Raw genomic sequence first — 11,971 nt, 5'->3', positions numbered from 1 at the left:
GGCAGCGGCTACTACTCTCACACTGGAGGAGGCTCAAATTTCCTGTGCCTTCCTGAAAATCCAGTTTTTGACAAGACAATTCCTGGTTGGCAGAAAACAGCTGGCATTTTCGCCACGGAGTACCAAACAGGAGGCTTTCCAGGATTATGCGACAACCTTAATAATCACCAAGCACCTTGCGCCGTTTGTTACGCCAGTTCACGTGCTTCCCAAGTGGTGATCCCAGTGACCTATAGATGCCCATCTGGTTGGACCAAAGAGTATTCTGGATACCTGATGACTGAACATTATAATAAAAAAACGCCCACGAAAGTGAATTTGTCTGCATTGATAAAGACGCCGAGGCCGTACCAGGAAGCCAATCCGACACAAACGGTGATCTGTTGTACGTAGTACAATCGAGTTGCGGTGTTGGTCCATTACCCTGCAAACTGTACATCAGAGGTCACGAATTACCGTGTGTTGTATGCAGCAAATCGAGTTACGACATGATCATTTACTTGTCTTCTTTTATGCGTCGTCTTAATACTTAATTGGGTAACATCACTCCAATTCAACCAAATTCTAGAACGTAAAAACAAGCCAAATGAAAGCTAAGAGGAACCAAAAATAGTGCTAGAGATCTTTCTCAGTTTGTGCGCTGAAGCTACATTTTGTCGTCTGGATCGAGCAAACAATGAAGAAGATGCAGTGGAAGTAGATCAAAACATGAAAACTCTAAACTGGCACTATGATCTATAACAGCATAACTATAAATGTAACTAAAACTCTTTAAATGTGATCTTAGACATTCCACGGGCATTCTTTTCACAACTGTCGTTTTAATCAATTAGCATAATTTTGCTTTTGATGTAGACTCATCCATAGATTCCATTATTTCAGTGGCAGTTTGCCATGTTAGGTTAGAATCGCAACGATATTAAAGTGCCTGTACGAATGACGCTTTCTCTTGAACCTGTCATCATCATCACCATGACGTCATCACCATTGTCATCATCGACATCATCATCGTCATCATCAAAAGAATGGTTTCCTATCTTCGTGATGACACGGTGCCATTTACAGTGATGTGCATGCTCCATGTAAAGTCCATTGTGTCAATTGCTATTGAAATGTAGAGACTGTTCATCGTTTTGGGCTACGATCTTTTGTTGTGTCTTTATGGCCTCACGCTGTCTTGCTCGGTCTAGTCATGCTGTACTAAAACTAAGCATGTTTTGTTTAGGATAAAAGTTGCAGTAATCCAGTCTCCGACTCTAAGCGATGTATGGAACATCTTGAAGAGATCAATAGATTCCTTGAATGTTTCCTCATTCACGAATGCGAATACCGAGCTGCTGAATGCGATTTTGGGAAAACCACACTTGTATGGCAACACCAAATGCGAAACTCGTCACAGGGCGGGGAAGGGAATAGTGATAGTTGGCAGGGGTTACGTTTCTCTTGTAAATTGGGTACCTAAGACAGTGAAACAATCATTGCAAGGATTTCATCTTTAAGGACGGTGCCTACTATTGTTATTGCGCATACGTTCTGCGCATCTCCAGATACTCAGATTTCCTATCGGTAGTGCTTACAAATGCGGGGATATTTTTGCGCGGTTTAAATTTATGCGGAGAAAGCAGAACTTAGCAAGTGCTCTTAGTATCCTTAAAGAAAATTGGGGGTAACCATGCATTTTTCAGAGATCATTAAGCTTTAATTTGGAAAGGACCGCCATACGTTGCTTTGTAGTTTAAAGCTTTTTGCCGATAATTTTGATTAATTATCTTTGAAAAATGCGTGGTTACCCCCAATTTTCTTTTTGGATTTTAATAACACTTATTGAGATCTGCTTTTCCCGCATATTCATAAAACCGCGCAAGAATACCTTAGGCTTCCAAGTGACGCTCTTATTAGAAGGATCGGCACCACAACGTTGTATCATTTATTGGCAATATTGAGGTACCAAATGAAACACCCATTATTGCTGAATAAGATACAGTCATTATTTTGACGTAATAGGTCACCCTGGCAACGGGCAAGCCCTGTAAAGACACCCTTTATTTTGTCTTCAGTTGCTTATATCTAAAAAACGAACTCAGTGACCCCTATGTTTTATTTCTGAAAAGTAATCAGAAGGGCATGATGAAACTTTCTGCATAGTTTTAAAAAATTCTGTCCAGTGGATTCAGAGCCACCTTAACTTTTTTTTTAAAGATAGCTCTGAATCCTCTAGCAGAATTTTTTTTTAACTTTGCCGAAAGTTTCATCGTGACCTTCTAATCACTTTTCAGCAATAAAAAAAGGGGGGTGGTCACCGAGTTCGTTTTGAGATATGAGCAACTAAATCCAAAATATAGGGTATTTTTGATGGGCTTTCCCGTTGCCAAAGTAACTTATTACATCACAATAATGATCACATCTTGTTTGGAAATAATGTGTTTCATATGGTACCATAACATTGCTGTAGCGTTATTCGATCTAAACAGAGAGTCTTCTAAGTGTTGAAACCCTTTCGAGCCTCCTTAATACAGAGTTCGAGAACAGTTCTATAACATACGCCCAGGTTTTTCCAGTCGACTCTAAGGAAGGAGCGCCACCAATTGAACTTAAAAAAAACGAGGAGTTGTAACATTCAAGGCGGTCCAAGGAAACGAGGTAAAAAAATAAATGTTTGTAATGTTTATTCTATCTTTTGGAAATCAAATCGGACAGGACAAGAAACCTAATTTTCCACGCGCGCCTTGCACTAGAAATTCGAGATATTTTCTATATACATATCATACATATCAATTTGCTGTAGATACGGGCGGAATACGACGATGCTAAAGCAAAATCTCTGAGTGAGAAATATCTACCGAAACTAGAAGATAACCGACTATTAAAATTACTGTGGATTGCAATACCAAGAGAAAATGATAGAGAGAGAAGGCGTGTGTGGGCGTTGGCTTCGCAAAAGTTATTTTTAGATCGGAAATCTGTTTCCTGACGTCCGCGACTATTTAGCATGACGTCATACGAACTTATCTGGCATTGCGTAATCGTGGCTGTTGGATATTCCGTATGGTTTTTGGAGTCCTATTCTTTATCCAACAAGCCATAAAAAAGAAAGAAATTGTACAACATATCTTCACATTTGAGGCAAGATATACCAATTTTTCTGAAATTCGCTTTCGTCAACAAACCGTAATTTCACCAGGAACGCCATTTTGAATTCTTCTGGCTTTGCGGACGTCTTGGGAAACAAAGTGGCCGACTCCCTCTCTGTCTCCCTAATCTTCTCTTGGCAATACGTAAGGAATTCACAAATCACAAAAAAAAAAAAATGCGAGCAATTACCAAAGAGTGGCTGAGTTTTTGTTATTTCCCTAAGATTTCCCATAAAACTTGATTCGTTAGAGGCGGCGATTTTTTCGACCAGAATATAAAATAACGAAATCCCCTTATAAAGAAGGTTCCTGTATTAGGGACTTCGGTCCTTCAGAGTTAAGTCACAAAATTTAAGCACGCAGTAATGGTTCCCAACAGTTAAAAAAAATGGCCCCTAATGCGCCTGCGCGTATCTTGAAACTAAAAGTCAATCGCTCTTCTTGTTTTCGTTGCCCAAGCGCAGACGTGAGATCTCAGGCTCCAGTGATGAGGATCGTTATTCTTATGCTGACTGAAAGAATCGCGGTCTCAAGGCTCGAAAATGCTTCACTTCATTCTATCTGGTGCAAACCGCACATAACATCTGATGCTCAGTGGGTGGCTTGCAGGGAAAGCTCTTACAATAACGTTTCATCGCATCACGGGTCGCTCTAATTTCAGTTGTGCGTTCAGTACCATCAAGCTCAGCTTTCTCGTTAACGCAGACCTGTTTCTCGCGCGAGGCAGTCTTATGTAGGGACAGAAGTCGGCCTCGATACTCCAAATTCCAACCCAATGGACAATCGTTGCTGCCGGGAATTATTATTTGCAACCTCCGACCAAACCCTAATAGAGAGAAAAGCAACTGATGGAACGAAGTCATTTACTATTAAATACATCATTCGTCTTATTCTTCTCTAATACTCTTGATATAGTAGAACTGAAAAACGAAAAGGGATTTTATACGTACCTGGTGAAAGAAATGTGCTTCTTTTGTGCAAGCGTTGTAAAGGCGTAGCTTTGGATCTGACATAAAATGAAAACAGGAATATGCAATGAAAAATAGGCCAATTTTTCAAATGCGACTTTTGATTAAAATGCTCTTTACAAAAATGGGTGCTTACACTTAAGAAATCGTCGTAAATGGTTTGAACCCAGGAGTCCGGGTGAGTGTAGTCCTGAGAAGGACTGTTTGAGATGACATTGACTGACATTTCGACAACCTGAGCGGAAGTCATCTTCAGAGTCAAGTGATTTGTGTAATGTCAGTAGATACTATAAGAACTCCGGTCGTAGATGTCATTGGTCAACTTATTCGTGATGTTATTGGTCGACTGTCGAGCCTAGATGTAATTGGCTGAGAAGACTAAACAGTGATAGGTGCATTTCGATCTGTCTATAGGTCTAAGGTCTGTACGTGCATCCTAGAATACGTTGGGCAGTACTGAGAGAGTAAATCAGTGTGTTGTTTGTCTGTTGATATCGTCGATGAGTCGTTTGTAGGTGCGGGAAGTTGTAGGCATCGGTTTATTGGTGTCTGCTCTAAGTGAGTAAACTAGCTTTCCAGTGCGATCCGTTGGTAGTAGTTAGTGCTGTAGGTAACACATGTAGCAGAGTCCCAGTCGATTCTGTGGTTTGTCTGTAGATGGTTTTCAGCAATGTTATTGTTGATGTCAGCGTTCCTCGTCGCTCGTCTGTGTTCAGTCAGTCTAGTGTTCAAATTTCTGCCGGTATCACCGATTTTAGGTGGCCTGGCAGTCGAAGAATTTGATCTTATAAACTGCTCCTTGTCTGTCCTTAGGTTGGTCTTTGTCTTTGACGTTAGTCAGTAGTTTTCTTAAGGTAGTGATGGGTCTGTGAGCAACACGGCTGTTGTAAGACTGTAGGATCCTAGCAATAATTTCAGAAGTTCCTTTGATGTAGGGTATAATTACGTTGTCTAAGTACTTGACGTACTGATGTTCGTCTGCTAAGCTGTCGTGTGAGTCACAAACCAGTAGCACACGTCTCGTTAAGGTCCTTGCTAGACACCCACCCATGCACGCAAATGCCTACAAGTTGGCGGCTCCCTTCTATCTTTTTTTTTTTCATAGTCAGTTTCGTTATGAACCTTTTGTGGAAAGTGGTTTTTCGGGAGTGAAATCTTAAGATAAGGCCTGTGGCTTCTGACATTTTGGACACTGACGAAATCCAGCAGCTCATGACCTTGAAGCGTGTAACTCTGGTTTAGAGCTGGGGTTTTTTTTGAGCTTAAAAATTTCCTTATTTGGATATAACGTAGCTCGTACATTTTCACGCGCGTGCAGCATCGATCTTATTTTTGTCCATATTTGGGCATAAATTGGTGTCCTAAAATCCCCAGCTTTGTTCCAAGAATTGCAAGGTACAAGTTTGAAGGTCACGTGCTTCTGACGAAACCTAATGATGTCGAGAATGAAGGAAGGAAAAGTACTGCGAATTAGACAAAGATAAAGTTAAATTGAACACCTTAAAGTATTAGTCGGCTGTCTTTTGTAGCTGCATTGAGGTCAAAATTTCAGTTCTCTCTAAAAGGGAACAGAGGGATTAACTTTTCGAGTGATAAGCTCTTGTTTCGTGAGCAAAGATTAATATAAATTGTAAGTAGACTTTTGTAGCAGCATAAACTGGGATATGGTCCAAAACATATTGTGCACAGAGGCTCTAAGATTAGGACTGTTTTAATCTGTCTGTATTCCTAAGAAGCTGCTCTGCGCGATATTCAAAGGAATGACAGTTCGTTGACAATATACATTTACATGAAGGGGGAAAAAAGCATGAAAAGAAAGCTGCAACGTCGACATTTCATTTCCATAACTGCTCAAAAACACCAGGAAACAAAGCTAATTAACTCATAAATTTTACTACAATAATTAAAAAATGAAAGGCCAACCACTGTCGATGTGGATAACCAGGCACATTTTTGGGCGGATTTAACAGGCGGAATCCTTATCCAGGTTATGAATGAAAAAGGACAAAGTGGCGCCAGTAGGATTATAGTTCGAAATAATAAACTTGTTTCCAGTTTTGCTTTGCATATCTTGAATAGCATTCTTACAAATGTTAATCAAGCCTTTGGGCTGGAGTAACATTTAGTCAGGATCTTTGTCAAATTTCGTGATTCATCTTCTATACTAAGTTTGTTGTCTTTATGTAAATACTTGACCATTCCAGTTAAAGCTCTTTCAATTTATAAGCAGTACTTTCCTGCAATGGTCTTACAAGGTGGTTTCAACTTAATATATGGGTTTCGGATTTAGGGAAAAGCCTAGGTGTAACCATTCACATGAAACGTCCCGAGCTAACGGATGTGGGCTTGCCGACAAAACGGTTCTACCTTTGGTGTCACAGTGACGTATGTTTTCCCTGGGCAGACATATCACCACTGACATGTTCTTCCTCGGTGGGGGAGCACAAAAACACTTAATTGGTATAAATGCCCGGGAGGCTTTCGAAAAGCTGGAGTTTTCTCAACCCCTGACCTTTCGTGTTACAAAGAAATAAATCCTCTCTGAGACGGATTGTCAAAATTGGTTATTTACTTTTAAGGTCAGAAAACTTGACACTTACATGATTAATATTGACAGTCTGTGGCAAACCATGATTTCTCGATACGTGCTTAGTTCTGGGCAATCTTCACGAATAGCATCATCGAAGAGTCATCGAAGGTAGAGCGCTTTTTGATGTTTCAATGGTGAAATCCAGTTGAGATTTTGGAAATTAAATACCACTAGTGACTTCGACATCGAAAACAACCAGAGGATAGGCTATCTATATCCAAACTCCACTAAACGTTATAAACAACCGATGGTTGCTTTCTTTCCTTTCGATTCGGCTTTAGTGTACGGCCGCACAATCCTCAATCGACAACTACTTTCGTGCTTACATGAGTGCTTTGCGCGTTTGTAAGCCCGAGGTCAAACGATGAAGAATATTTGTCTCGAGAAAGCTCATTACGGCAATAATTGGATTTAAAAGAGAAGAAAATTATCTAACAGGTGCAAAGTATTGATGAGACTCCTTATTTATCTGAATATGAAGTCCACTAAGAATTAATGTAGACGGAGAAAGGTCGGCCATTTTCGTTATCCCGGCTTCAAAGGTTCCATTCACCAAAGGGAGAAGTTGCTTTGCAAATGCAAACTCAATAATGCACGCATTTTGATTGGTTCTCGCCTATGATCTATTAGTGGGCAGACGAATAGTTGACATCATCATCAAAAACTTTCGTGCGTTTCATGATCAGTAATAGAACACGTAAGACGTCAAGATGTGGTGAGAACATAAGTGACACATTCGGCGGTTTTGTTCTTACCACACTTTGACGTCATCTGTGATCTATAACTGAACAGACGCACGGCAACATGCAAGTTCAGGCTCAACACCTACTTCGGAATGTAACGTGAAATGAAAAACTAACCAGTTTCCACTACAGGCTTGACATCTAAACTGAAAGTGCACGAATTGTGTAGCGTGATCGCTCAGTGGGATCGTTACGACTTGTAGCGAGACTGTGATCGATCGCTCTAGAACTCCCGCTTAACGTTGTAACATCAACATCAGTGGTTGGAGAGTTTAACGCCCTAGCGGTTGGATAACGCAAAGCCCGATTATTTTTCCTTGGAGAAAAGTTGGTCAACGTAATGACCCCGTAAATGGCACTTGACATTAGAACGAACGTCAAATATCGACAACAATGATTGTCCAATATGACAACAATGATTGTCCAATGATGGCATGTTCAGTGGAACGGTTAGTCGAGACAAAACTATAGTTTTATGTCTGAAAATGGGTGTTTCATTCTCGCCGTGTCGCATTCTCCGTGCAGCACTGAGTAGAATACAGTTGCTCAGTAGATGGAGAAGTTTGTAGGGCAATCACACTTTTATCGGTTAGGGCCCCGTTCCAGCCAAGAGTTTTTCAGCTTCGTTTCCATTTGGTGGTTACTGACAACTTTCAACCTTCAGACATTCGTCGAACGCGCGTTGGCTAATTAGGCAACCTCAGAAAATTAGACCACTGAAAAACGAATGAAATTTTGTATTTGACAATAAAACTAACTTCAAAGATTTTTCTTCCAATGAGCGAGGGCGAACTATTAAGTGACTGTGACCTTAAGACGCTTTCCAAAAAGCGATGATCTTTATATTATATAATTCGCATTTCAAATATGTCAGATCTTAAATATTCTCTCATATAAGTTGTTAATACAGCTGTACCGTACCTTCCTTTCGATGTGGCACCTTGCAGTTGCTTGCCAAGATTTGTCTCAGTGTCCACTGAAAGGACTCCATATCCCCCAAATTGCCTTTTGAGTCTCGACTGGCTGTCTGTTTGTGCCTTGGTCATCATGGAATCTACTCTGTGTTCAAGAAACGCCAGTCGCCTTTCAATGGAGACAACACAGACGATTAACACAACAATCCCTAAAACCTGGCATATTATTTGTACATAGGCTGTTGAACAACGACATCTCTTTCGTGGAGAACTTGTTTCTTCTTCCAGCTTTACATAGCTTTCTTGTGCCATCACCAAGCTTTCCTGCAACGCAACTGTTGTAAAGCACACTATTAATCAGCTAGATTATTATTTTTACCAAAAAAGTTTCCCAGAATTTGTAATTTTAGCCCAGCGAAAAGGAGATTTCCGGTGATACAATATTGTGTTTTCGTAAGTCACATTCAAGTTCATATAGTATATTTACCTTGTCACCACAAACAACCAATTCTCAGACTACCGGCGCAATTTGTCTATCAGATTATCTTGTAATTATACAAGACCAGGTAAATGAGAGAAAGTTAACGACACTCAATATAACACGTTCTAAGAATGGGTAATAAATTATTGGAACAGCGGAATAAATCCAAGGATACTTGAAGAGAGATTAACTTTTATCTCTGCAAGTTGATGGGTAGTGCTGACAGGTTTCTCTGGTTCCGATGAAATATCCATTACAGCGTCCATTAAGGTATAGTGTTCCACATACCAGAGGTAAAAAAGTTTACAGTGGTTTACCATTGCAATTTCTTTCCGCTAACAAACGGACGAACGCAAAAGGCAACGCACTAAGTTCACAGCACGGAGAACATTCTGCCCCCATCAAGCTTAACTAATTAGCCTTAAATATTTTTGCTCTTTGGCCATTTCAATTTCAAAGCTCTTACACAAGTCGGTCACGCCTCTGCTGAAGCTTTTTCTTTATTAATTTCTTCCGTAAGTATCAACTACCGGAAGTTACGATTTTGTTATAATACTTTGTAGCTAGTCACCATTGCCTCGCTCAAGTTTTAAAATTTTTGTAACAGTCTTAACCGTCACTTCTGATGATGTATGTTGCAGCATACGAAACGTCAAGTATAAAATGAAAATGTTTGTAACCGCTGTTTGTTTTCTTTTCCTGCTCTAATTAGCCTTATTCCGGGATGCTCGAGGTCGTACCCAGGGCTTTTTCGCCGAGGGGAGAGAGCGCCCTCACCAAGGTCAAAAGCCCTGGAAACGAGGTTGTCGAAAGTGACTAAAATTGAGATACGTTTTGACCCGATTTTTTTTTTTTGCGGAAAACAGTAACAAAGTTTTTCATCCGGATGATTTTATGTCTCCGGATACTCGAGATAATTTTTTATCCCGAGATAATATTTTATCGCCAGACAATTGATTATCACGAGATGGTTTTTTGATCTCGAGATAAAAATATATCTTAAAATTTTCCGGATGAAAGTTACTGTTTTTTACTGGGTTGCCTATGGGCAAACCAAGTCGAGGTCTACGTTTAGTTTGTTTGTTTTCTTTTTTTTTTTTTTTTTTTTTTTCCCGTGTCGGTAAAAGTCTTGCCTGTCACTTCCCTGGTAAGTAGTGTCTTTGCGTATAGAGCCTTCTGCGCGTATTTTCTTAGGATCGAGAGGGTAGTGGAACTGCGTAGATTTCTCTTGTGGACACAGTAGAATCATTAACTTAGCCTGCAATGGCGTCGAAAGTCATGCAACGCGAATGGCGTTTTAGTGGATCCTTAAACAAAATATACCCTTATGGAGCTCAATAATGGAAAGTCAGTTGGATAAACTAGGCATGAATCTCAAAAGCAACGAGTACTGGACTTCGACAACGATCTATCGCCCGTCGAGACGAAATCAAAGTGAGCAGTATTTACCTGAAGTACATGGTAATTTGACACAATTGAGTTTCTTGTCTTCACGCACGCAATCAAATAGGTTCTGTGGTATTTTCTGCCTTTGTGAATTATAATATGTTGTGTATTGAATTTTCGAGCTTAAGGTTCAAATGTGATATGGGAGAAGTTTTTTAGTATTGCTCTGTAAGCAGGAAGGGTTCACAGGCCTGTTGGAAGCGTGCTTGAGTTTCAACAAAATGAGCCCCAAAATCAGTGAAAACTTGTGACGCAGATGAATAATAAAGTAGCTGCTATTGCCAAAATGATGGAATTACCTGGTGATAAATAACGTCGTACGCGTCTTGGAGAGTAAATTTTGACTTTGCATAAACAAGAGTTAAGCGATTGTGATCTTTGTTTTGACTTCGCTCATTTCATTGTCAAACTTTATAACACTTGACAGAAAAAGAAACTTACAAAAACGCGGTATCTTGCCATCATTTGACACAGATGCTTCACTGTTTGGCGAGTAAACATGCCGCGGTAACTTAATCACGGCGCCCGCTGAATTCCGGCCATGTCACTTTCGATTTTGCAATTTACTTGAACGTAGCAAAAATCTCCCAAAATGTTTGTCGCTGATCGTAACTTTTTATATTCTATATTCACGGTTCAAAATTAATGTTGTTTTCATGTCGTAAATATTTTATTCTCGATCGACCGTCCGGGTAGCCTGCGAACGCAGACGTATTTCCGGCGGTCGTTTCTCTCCCCCGAAAAGTAGCTACTTTTCGGGGGAGAGAAACGACCGCCGGAAATACGTCTGCGTTCGCAGGCTACCGTCCGGGAAACTTCCTTCTGCTCTTTCTGAAAACTGTGTATCAATATTTATTTGCTTTTTCATCAATATTTGTTTTGCATAACGCAAGCTAACTGAATCTGTACCTTGCTGAGTTCGCATTTGTTAGCGTTAATAGTATTTTCGGTCAGATGTTTCTGTTTTTTATGAGGGGTTTATTGTTTTGGTCTCCCATCCCAACACTAACCCCGCGAAACAGGGCTTGACTTCAGTGAAGTTTAGTATTACAAAGTTTTCGGGTGCTCATAGGGCACACTTGTGGTGAAAAGAAGTTGAGAGGGAACTTGAAAATTATCAACATGTCAGCCCAGAAGCCAATGTTTCTCGCTTCTCTTTTATTTGTTATTCTTCAGAGACTGGAATGCTGTATTTCAATACCACACAATTCAGTGCCTTCTGATTTTCTGTAGCACGTACCACAGGCAAGCCAGTGTATGCTTCACAGAACCATCTAGTTCACAAGAAGATAATCAGGACAAAACGAAAGCTTGAACAGGACGCCTGGCACCTACTATTTTCGTGGGATGCCTGTGCCAGCCCAACGGTCAGATATGGAAATTAGCCACGTGCCAGGAGCTCATTAAGAGGAGCCTCTATCTCCCATACTTGGCCTCAGAGTCAACCCTTTCCCGAGTAGATTTATTTATAGAACACCTCCCTTGGGAGATTCAGCACGCTCACTGTTGTAAAAGCCAATCAAAGCAGAGCTATCTCAGCGTGAAGGGAATTATGATTCTTTTCGCGGGAAAAACCTGTTCCTAAAAATAAATTTACTCGGGAAATCGGAAGGGTTGACTCAAGGTATTAGAGGAGATATAGGCTCCTCTAGATGAGCTCCTGCCACGTGCTTGTTATCTAAAAAACGAGGGCCATTG

General features: G+C 40.4%; 1 protein-coding gene and 1 pseudogene across 1 annotated transcript; one reads left to right on the top strand and one right to left on the bottom strand.

Annotated features, from left to right (window-relative positions):
* The window catches only part of LOC137981827 (uncharacterized), a 5,202-nt pseudogene extending 4,638 nt beyond the window's left edge, over nucleotides 1–564 (top strand).
* A 2,085-nt stretch (nucleotides 565–2,649) lies between these two features.
* On the bottom strand, nucleotides 2,650–8,990 carry LOC137983152 (uncharacterized). Its single transcript, XM_068830329.1, has 4 exons — nucleotides 8,834–8,990; nucleotides 8,354–8,681; nucleotides 4,082–4,137; nucleotides 2,650–3,957 (listed from the first exon to the last, which is right to left on the bottom strand). Exons 2-4 carry the CDS (start codon nucleotides 8,656–8,658, stop codon nucleotides 3,689–3,691), a joined length of 630 nt encoding a protein of 209 aa, XP_068686430.1. The 5' UTR covers nucleotides 8,659–8,681; nucleotides 8,834–8,990; the 3' UTR covers nucleotides 2,650–3,688.
* Nucleotides 8,991–11,971: the final 2,981 nt, after the last annotated feature.

The sequence above is a fragment of the Montipora foliosa genome, chromosome 13, assembly GCF_036669935.1.
Source record: "Montipora foliosa isolate CH-2021 chromosome 13, ASM3666993v2, whole genome shotgun sequence".
Lineage (NCBI taxonomy): Eukaryota > Metazoa > Cnidaria > Anthozoa > Scleractinia > Acroporidae > Montipora > Montipora foliosa.
Note: the sequence above shows the minus strand (reverse complement) of the source record. Positions and strands in the feature narration are given on the sequence as shown.

Coding starts and splice junctions, on each gene's coding strand:
- LOC137983152 (XM_068830329.1), bottom strand. CDS start 8,658: ATGGCACAAGAAAGCTATGTAAAGCTGGAAGAAGAAACAAGTTCTCCA. Junction 4,138..8,353: donor GGTGCCACATCGAAAGGAAG/GTACGGTACAGC, acceptor ATTTTATGTCAG/ATCCAAAGCTACGCCTTTAC. Junction 3,958..4,081: donor AAGCACATTTCTTTCACCAG/GTACGTATAAAA, acceptor TCTCTCTATTAG/GGTTTGGTCGGAGGTTGCAA.